The sequence below is a fragment of the Carya illinoinensis genome, chromosome 3, assembly GCF_018687715.1.
Source record: "Carya illinoinensis cultivar Pawnee chromosome 3, C.illinoinensisPawnee_v1, whole genome shotgun sequence".
NCBI classification, from domain to species: domain Eukaryota; kingdom Viridiplantae; phylum Streptophyta; class Magnoliopsida; order Fagales; family Juglandaceae; genus Carya; species Carya illinoinensis.
This window is the reverse complement of record NC_056754.1, coordinates 53242222-53251802: the sequence shown is the minus strand read 5'-3', so window position 1 is coordinate 53251802 and position 9581 is coordinate 53242222. Positions and strand designations below refer to the sequence as shown.

Below are 9581 nucleotides of genomic sequence, written 5' to 3'. Positions count from 1 at the left end.
GGATATAGATCTTTGTTCAATCTCAATACTATAGCCGAAACTGTTCCTTCCCAATCCCTTACAATTGCTCTAACAGCCATCCTTACCATTGGTTTTATCCACAGCTACATCCTAATTTACTTTACAATAGCCTTGTGGTGGAGCTGTCCATATTTCTTGTTCCTCTACTGATCTGCCCTCCGATCTGTTATTGATATTGCCCATCTGCTTTATATCTTGCATGAGTTGTTTGGATTGCCGCATCAGCAAGCTTGGATGAGTAAATTCATCTCTAAAAATTAATTCATTCCTTCTTTTCCGAATCAACAATGAAATTATAGCTAGTTCTTCCATTACTTCCTTTGGTATACATAATGGACTAATTAACATAGCCTCCAATAATTCCTTGAATGCTAAATTCTGAATCCTAAATTTCTAAATCTTTTGGGAACCTTGGCACCATACATCTTTAGCTCAAGTACACGGCCAAAGAGTATGTTCTACTGTCTCTATCTCCTGTATACATATAAGGCAGTTTGGATTCTCAAGCACCTTTTTCTTATAGAGATTAAAATTGGTGGGAAGAGCTTTTAAGCAAGCTCTCCACAGGAAGGTTTCGCAAGCATTTGAAATCTTTAGTTGCCACAGCTTTGTCCATTCTTCTAAATTTCTCAGATTTGCAACTGGAAGGTTGACCCTTTCTTCTACCTTGCATGCATCTTAAACCGTAAATAGATAGTTGAAAATGTGTTTTGATTGATCCAAAACTTTATGAAAGGATGGAAACTCTTATATATATATTGGCAACTGACAATTTTTTAAAACAGCACTTTTACATGCAACCGCAGTTTTCCACCGCGGGGTAATCGGCTTAGTGGCATTATGCCACATCAGCCTATATATTATAAAAAATAGAAAATGGACAAAAGAAAATTCCTACACCTACAAATCTGCAATTTCCCTTTCGGTACACTTGCGGAGAAAAAGCAGGTCTTAGATCTTGCTTCCATTTTTGGTGTTTTGCCCTTAATCCTTGCTTCCATTTGCCCAATATTTCATGCTCAAGTAGTTATGAGAAACCTAAAACATCCTCCACTTGAAAGGGAGACGGCACGTTCTGTTGCTGATGAATATGCGTTATAGTGTAAGTCGAGTGTATGTTTGGATGGAAGGGAAGCACTATGAGGCAGGTGTTACTTCAACTATTAATTTTCTAGACAACAATTTTCTGCACTCCTCCAAACAAAGTTTGCAAGTGTTTTCATTTTCATTTGGTACCCTTAAAAAGAAAGAGAACTTCACGATGAATCAAGTGCTCAAGACATTCTATAAGAATTTTCTAAACCAGAAAGACTAATATGTTAGTTTAGATAGGGAATCTTGGGTGACATGGGGTTCCATTTTCCAAGCCTGTCTCTTTTACTCTAGTGAATTTTTTTCTTGATCCTTTAAGGAACACCACAATACACAAGAATAAACAAACCTTAATTTTTCCCAGAAAGGCAAAAGGCATCGAGTCACAACCAAACTCACATCGAAGGGGAAGATGGGGCTTCATGGGATTTGGCTTCGTGGGAATGGAAGATTTCAGCTTCAAAGGGAGAGTGGGGGAAGACTTCAGCATGTGCATGGCGAAGACAAAGGGGAAAGGAGATTTGGCTTATCTGTGCTTGGAGAAGATGAAGGGAAAAGGGCATTTGACTTTTCTGTGCGTGGGGAAGACGAAGGAGCTCGTTGTTGTCTTTGGATAAATGGGAAGACCAATTCTCTGTGCTTAGAAACGAACCATTTTGAGAAAAAATAAAAACAGTGTCGTTTCATTTATGCCACATGGCTTCGGTTTCCCCATGATTCCCTCAGGCGGTTACCTCTAACATTTCTCTATAAAAAACTCATAACTGCCACTTGATTTTTTTTTACCACCTATCTTTAGATCATGGTTGATGGATTTGCAAGAAGAAAGAGCCTGGTTGGGAGTGTGTTAGGCCCTGTTTAGATCCCAAACCCTCATCAACTCACTTCATCTTATCATTACACATTTTTCAAATCTTCATACACTTTTTCAAATTTCTATATAAAATATAATAAAAAACTTTAACTTTTTCAAATCCCAACACACTCATAATATTTAAAACTAATATTCTAATAATATTTTATTCAGTTCAGCTCAACTCAACTCAACTCAACCCAACATCCAAACCCAACCTTAGGCTTATAGGGCGGGCCCCCGTAACCTCCGTCTAGGATGGGTGGAGGCATCCGCCTACAGTGGCTAGAACATGACAATTTTATAACACGCTAATCTGGTTTGGATAGGCTTGAAAGGCCTACTTTTCTACTAGTAGATGGGCATGAGTGAGTGAGTGTGATCTTAAAGCTTAGCGGGCTCTTCTTTTGTAACCTAACTGGGCTTTATGTAAGAATTTGGATTGGGCCCTCAATTATTAGGCGCCTTGCTAAGCATTTGAAAACACATGGACCCAAATGCTATAAATATACCCAAGATTTTATATCAATAGGGATGGATTGATTGATAAAGGATGTAGAATCTCACCTTTGAAATGGTAAATCTGAACACATATCCTTTCCTCTATTCTGAGGTTGTGATGTACATATCAAGGCGTTCCCTAGTGTTGGATTTTATAGTGAATCTGTTTTTCCATAATTAATGTTTTTTTTCACGTGTTTGCGTCTTCGTCTTGTTATGGTGAGAGACAGCAATGTGTATTAGATTGGGGAAAAGAAAAGAAAAGACCAAAAAAAAAAGAACCCATAAAGCATTACTGGTTTACGTACAAGTCGGAACTGGTGTAAAACTTAAAATTACACCAGCCAATAAATAAGAGACACGTAAGAGTCTCATATAAAGTATCATGATCCCATATGAGAGGATTGCTCTCAATTCTGCAGAAGTCTTCTTTTTACACTTTATTTCACACTGTCATTTCACACTTGCACTCTCTCTCTTTTGTCCTTCACAGACTATTTCTCTCCCTTTCGTTGGCTTCTCTTGAAATTATTGTAATAGGTGCTTTCGTTGGTTTTTAGTTTCATCTGCGATAGAAACAATGACTTCGAATGAAAATGTAAAATCTGGAAAAATGGGTATTAATGGGATTAGACCGAATGCAATTTGAAAGGAGTTCAAGTTGGATTCAATGAATCTGAGTTTATCTATTTCTTTCGTTAATGAGATTTTTCTGGTTTTGAGTTGGGAAAGAGTGTCTGTCTTGCGTTTCTTTGTTTGGATTCTTATCCGTTTTCATTTCAAACAAGGATTCCATTATGTGTTCTGTAAGAAGAGTTGTAGAGGTGCTGAATGAAGTCGGCAGGTCATGTCGAACCTCCGGGGTTCACTCGCTAATTGAAATGCTCAACAGTTTGGGTTCCTTTGAAATGGCCAAGTTTGTGATGGAAATTATTGAGAGGAAAACCGGTTATTACAACATTTTGATTAAGGAGAAGTGTCAGAGACGTGATTTCGAAGGAGCCAAGGGAATACTTGATGAGATGAGGCAAATGGGTTGTGATCCAATTGTCAACACTTACAACTACCTACTTAGTAGTTTATGTAGGAGTGACAAAACAGATGAAACTTGTCAACTACTTGAAGAAATGCAAGAAAGGAATTGTCTTCCAAATCCATTAACCTTTGAGATTTTCATTTATCACTCGTGTAGACTTGGGAAGTTTGATCTCGCAATCGAGTTTCTTGATAGGATGATTTCAAATGGTCTTGATAGTAGAAACTGTTAATTAAATAAATAACAAAGTGTAAATAGAAATATGAGCATGTGAATACTTTCAAAATAATATAAATAGAGACACGAGCATGTGAATACTTTCACAATAATAAAGTAATAATTACTTTCACTTTAAAAAGGCATGCAATACTTTGGTAACAATTAAAGTAGTAGAACTTGTTAATAAAATAAATAACCAAGCATAAATAGAGATACGAGCCTGTGAATACTTTCACAATGATAAAGTAACAATTACTTTCATTTTAAAATGGCATGTGAATACTTTGGTTGAACTTAAAGTAGTAGCATTAACATTAATAAATGCAATGGCTTCTCAAAAGTTGTCATTGACAACAATCCAAAATATGTCAAAGATTTCAAAATATATCAAAATGGTTTCTCAAAATGTGTCATAATCCACGAAGCAATTCCAACAAAAGCATTTCATCCAAAGCTTGGACATGAATGAATTAATGATTTTGTGATGCGTGAAAATTCTACGAAGTACCAAAGTCTTGATCCTGTGACATGGTCGGATCTTGAGACATGTCAAAAGCAGTTGAATAACTTTCTAGCATATTCGTACAAACAAAAAAAGAAGTTCATATTAAAAGAAGAATAAATAAAAAATGAGAAATACAACTATACCAAGTGGAGTGGTATTCAAACATGTCAAACGAAATTGAAATAGAGCCCGGTTGTGAATCTATGTGAAATATAGTTGAGTTTCGTTCCCCCATATGCCTACAAAAAAAATTAAAAAAAAATAAAAAATTAGATTCCTTAATAAAGTAAAAAACTGGATTTAAGTAATTAATTAGAAACATAATTGTCACATTTTAAATACCTATTTGATGTACAATTGGTTCTAACATGGCCCTCTTGTTTACAGATACTACATCGTCGCTTCTTGGTTGGACCATTTTTCTTTGGATTCTTTTAGCGTAACGATTTGGGCCTTCCTTTAGGCATAATATGTGGAAGATTTTGTAAGGTGAAATTTGAGAGTACATGCCTATTGACCGGTTGTACCTCCTCAATGTTCCTGTCATCAACATTCATTAATTGAAGTTCTTGTTTTACACCCAATCTTTGTTTTTGCAGTCTCGGGTCTTACTCTATTTTTCGATTTCAAATTCTGACGACGGAACCCTTCCCTTGAACAAACATATTCTACCCCAATTAGTGATCTGTCTTCCTTTGCCAATCGGGTATGGTTTGTTCGAATGCTAAAACCAGTTCGTCTAGAGAAGGCTTTATAGAAAGTATGTGCATATTCTATATCGTCAAATTGTAGCCCCACATACGGCTCCACATATGAAGATGACCCGGTATTTGGTTCATTGGGCAAGCTCTTATCTTTTTCAACCTCAACATCCAAATCTTCAATTATTTCAACTTCATCGGCACTAGAATTTGCAGAATCAAATATCTCAACATTATCCCTAGAAATACTCATCTTTCAAATTTTTACTCCACCTAATATTATGAAAAATATGTCATTTAGAGAACAAAAATCTCATACACAATAGTTAACATACTGGTTGCACTATAGGGAACATACTTTTTAGTTCCAATCATTATTATAGAGGAAACAAATAAGGAAAAATTTTGGTGGTTCTATACCTTAAAAAGTAATCTAAACATTATTATCATAATGCACTTTTTCAACTTAAACATATTTTATTTAATCATGCAAGTAATCTCAAAAGTTTCTGGTTTGGGATCATGTTCTCAAAAGCTTACCGATCTTTACCGTTATGTTGCAGATCGGTAATTTGTAAGAAAAAAAAAATTATTTTTCTTCATGTTAGTGGATATGGCTTCAATAACAATCCAAAAAAATCATTTTCAAATATATAAAAACAAATTTTTTTGTCACAATGCTATGCTACATATTATTAAGTTACTAAGACTTTTTTTTTTTGTCTTTTTTTTTTTAAAAGAAAGATTAATGATAAAAAAAAACAAACTTTTTTTTTTTTAACTTGACAAACTGTTTTGTGAGACAGGTTAATGCTACAAACTAAACATATTATTTTGCAGTACTTATCAAAGTAGAAAAAGAAAGCTTAAAGCAAAAAAAAAAAAACAAATAAATAAAATATTGAAACACATAAAAAATTTCAACACATTAAAAATACCTCAGTTTGATCTAAAGAGAACAACAACATGTAAGGAATATGTCTAAGGAGAGCGACAACGAGTGTGAGAGGATAAAGTCTGAGAAATGGTCCAGTAACTTCAATTTATCCGAAGAAGGGAGATAGAGATATTTGGGAGAGGTGGGGGAGGGTGGGGGTGGGTGGGAGATAGAGATATTTGGGAGAGGTGGGGGAGGGTGGGGGTGGGTGAGACGGGTGTAAAGAAAGATAAAAGGTGGAGAGAGAAAAAAAAAAGTAAAAGTTTGAGAGAGAACATAAGAAAAGTGTAAGTTTCGAGAAAAACATTAATTGAAATGTAAAAGATCTCCTACATCTAAGTTGTATTTTACTTTTAAAGAAATTATTGCGTGTCATCTTGTGATTGGTGGGTATAAAACATATATTTACACCAAAGTCGGCTGCCAGGCACTCTCTTGACTTTTCTATGCATGGGGAAGACAAAGGAGCTCGTTGTTGTCTTTGGATAAATGGGAAGACCAATTCTCTGTGCTTAGAAATGAACCATTTTGAGAAAAAATAAAAATGGTGTCGCTTCATTTATGCCACATGGCTCCGGTTTCCCCATGATTCCCTCAGGCGGTTACCTCTAACATTTTTCTATAACAAACTCATAACTGCCACTTGATTTTTTTTTACCACCTATCTTGAGATCATGGTTGATGGATTTGCAAGAAGAAAGAACCTGGTTGGGAGTGTGTTAGGCTTGTAGGGCGGGCCCCCGCAGCACCCGCCTAGGATGGGTGGAGGTATCCTCCTACAGTGGCTAGAACATGATAGTTTTATAACACGATAATCTGGTTTGGATAGGCTTAAAAGGCCCACTTTTTTACTAGTAGATGGGCATGAGTGAGTGAGTGTTGTGATCTTAAAGCTTAGCGGGCTCTTCTTTTGTAACCTAACTAGGCTAGAGGCGGGTTTTTATGTAAGAATTTGGATTGGGCCCTCAATTATTAGGCACCCTGCTGAGCATATGAAAACACATGGACCCAAATGCTATAAATACAACCAAGATTTTATATCAGTAGGGATTGATTGATTGATAAAAGATGTAGAATCTCACCTTTGAAATGGTAAATCTGAACACATATCCTTTCCTCTATTTTGAGACTGTGCTGTACATATCAAGGCGTTCCTTGGTGTTGGATTTTATAGTGAATCTGTTTTCCATAATTAATGTTTTTTTTTCACGTGTTTGTGTCTTCATCTTGTTATGGTGAGAGACAGCAATGTGTATTAGATTGGGGAAAAGAAAAGAAAAGACCAAAAAAAAAAAAAAACCCAGAAAGCATTATTGGTTTACGTACAAGATCTCTTCGCATATATGTAACGTTGAGTTCTCAAAACTGTCCAGCTTGCCCACTCTTTGACGCAATGCAGCTACCATTTTCTCTTTTTTTTTACCTGAATAATGACCTAACATTACTCAAAAATATAGTTACAATTGGTATGTCTTTGTATAATACATTTGTTCTACTTTATAATAAAGGTAACTTACAATTTAAAGTATCAAATTAATGTATGTTAATTTATAAATTTATTTTTACAGAATCTATTCATAATTAAAACATTTCTCTTTCTTATAAAACCATTCTAAATATATTTAGGGTTGGTACATGAGTCATGAGCTCAATCAATGGGATTGGTCGAATAAACAGACAGTATTTGCAATAAAGAGCAGTGGATCTCTAAAATATTACTGGGAAGATATATAATTCCTTTCTTCTTTATTCTTGGTGGTAGCAGCGGCATCAAGCTGTCGATCAATCTATATTTGGCTCGATTTCTTCTTTGTCTTCTTTATTCTTGGTAGCAGTATCAATTCTTTCTACTGTTGACAAACTACGTTCGTCCATTTCAAGAAAAGACATGTTGAACTATATCCAGTTTATTTCATATGGTACTAATTAATCTGGCCCTATGCCAGAGATCATGATGTCTTCTGGATGAAAATAGCTCGCAAGTTAATTAACATCTCATACCAAGCAAATTAAAACAAACAAAAGTTGAATGCTTTCCCATTTCAATCATTAAAAATTCTATATATTTCTTACACACTTTACTGATATGGATAGTTATTTTATATTAAAAACAAAATAATGCAGTCAATTATATTAATTGAGTGAGCAGAAAATACACAAAAGTAAGTATATATTGCATTTCTCTTCAATCATACCGGGTTGTCCCCAGTGGTTGCCTTAGGAACATTAACATTCTATCTTCAGTACATTAATTAACAACACAAGTTAAAAACTCTACTTGCTAATGAGGACAGGTTTTGCCGAGTTACCCAATATCATTCTTCAAAGTTTTAACAATGTTGTTGAATGGGGTGTGCACGTAACCGGAGCTGCACATTTAAACCGGCTACTAGCCCGACCTGTAAATACCGACCTAACTCGCAAAACTGTACCCGACCCAGAACGAGTCAAAACGGAAGCAGGTGCTTCCATTATTTACCCGTTTAGTATCGAGTCGGGTCGGGCAATTACCCTTTACCGTATGCTAAAAGCCGTATAAGAATTTTTCTTCACAAATCTCTCTTTTCTTATTTCGATCATTCATTCTACCATTTACTAATTGCCAGTTCATTTCTTCGCTCTCTCTTAGTCCCCGTCTCCACTCTCCATCTCGGCATCTCTCAGCGGGCCAGCTCTCAGCCTCCGTGGACCGTCACGACTTCAAGCTTCATCTCAGTCCCCGACTCTCGCCCAGCCTTCGTGGACTATCACTCTCTTTGTTTCGACTCTCAAGCACTAGCCTCTCTCATTCTCTCGATTGGCTCTCAGCTCCCTCGAATCTCTCATTCTCTTGGTTTATATTTGCTATGCCCAATTTCTGTTGGTCTCTGGTTTAGTGGGTGTTCATATTAACTCTGCCCAATTGCTGTTGGTCTCTGATTTTGTTGGTTTTGATGTGAATTTTTGTATTATTTTTCTCCCATAATGCCACCATATTGGGAAATATTAGTGATATTAGGTAAATTAATTTTATTGTTTGGTCAATTCAATATAGATAATATGCACATGATCGCTCTAAAAAGGGAATAATCGAACCCAACTGGAAACATTTCGAGTTGGGTAATCGGGTAATGGAAGAATCATGGAACACTTCCATTCCGAACAAACCTATTTCAGGTCAGATCAGGACAAGTCTTTTCCGAGCCGGGTCGACGTATATATATATATATATATATATATATATATATATATATACACGTACATTTTTTATGTTATAGCCTTATGAATAGTAATCTTTGTTTGAGTTTACACTTATCATACTTTTTCCTCATTTACACAAGAGTAATACTATATACAGTCACTTTTGCATATTTTTTTGTGCACTCTACTGATGTGATTGGTTATATCAATTTTTTACTACACAACCAATCACATCAATGGAGTACACAAAAAAAAATGCAAAAATTACTACACACAAAATTTTTATTTATACAATTACGTTTTTATCTTTTACATTAAAAATATAAGTAGATCATTTTTTGTTATACTAATATCAATTAGAATATAATAATAAGAATGAAATACTAATAATTTACAAATAATCTAAATTGAAGATTTTAGGCTATTGGACTTTTATGGAACAAATTGATAACTCAGGATATCTTTTATATTTCTTCTTAGATTTAAAATAAATAATACCATTTTTCATATATAATATTATTTGAAAAAAATAACAA

General features: G+C 35.0%; 2 protein-coding genes across 2 annotated transcripts; one reads left to right on the top strand and one right to left on the bottom strand.

Annotated features, from left to right (window-relative positions):
- The first annotated feature begins 1525 nt into the window (after positions 1 to 1525).
- On the top strand, positions 1526 to 3735 carry LOC122304959 (pentatricopeptide repeat-containing protein At3g04760, chloroplastic-like). The gene is made up of 2 exons (XM_043117222.1): positions 1526 to 1687; positions 3256 to 3735. The coding sequence occupies exons 1-2, from the start codon at positions 1526 to 1528 to the stop codon at positions 3733 to 3735; spliced, it is 642 nt and encodes a 213-aa protein (XP_042973156.1).
- A 1038-nt stretch (positions 3736 to 4773) lies between these two features.
- On the bottom strand, positions 4774 to 5181 carry LOC122304958 (protein FAR1-RELATED SEQUENCE 5-like). Its single transcript, XM_043117221.1, has one exon. It carries the CDS (start codon positions 5179 to 5181, stop codon positions 4774 to 4776), a length of 408 nt encoding a protein of 135 aa, XP_042973155.1.
- Positions 5182 to 9581: the final 4400 nt, after the last annotated feature.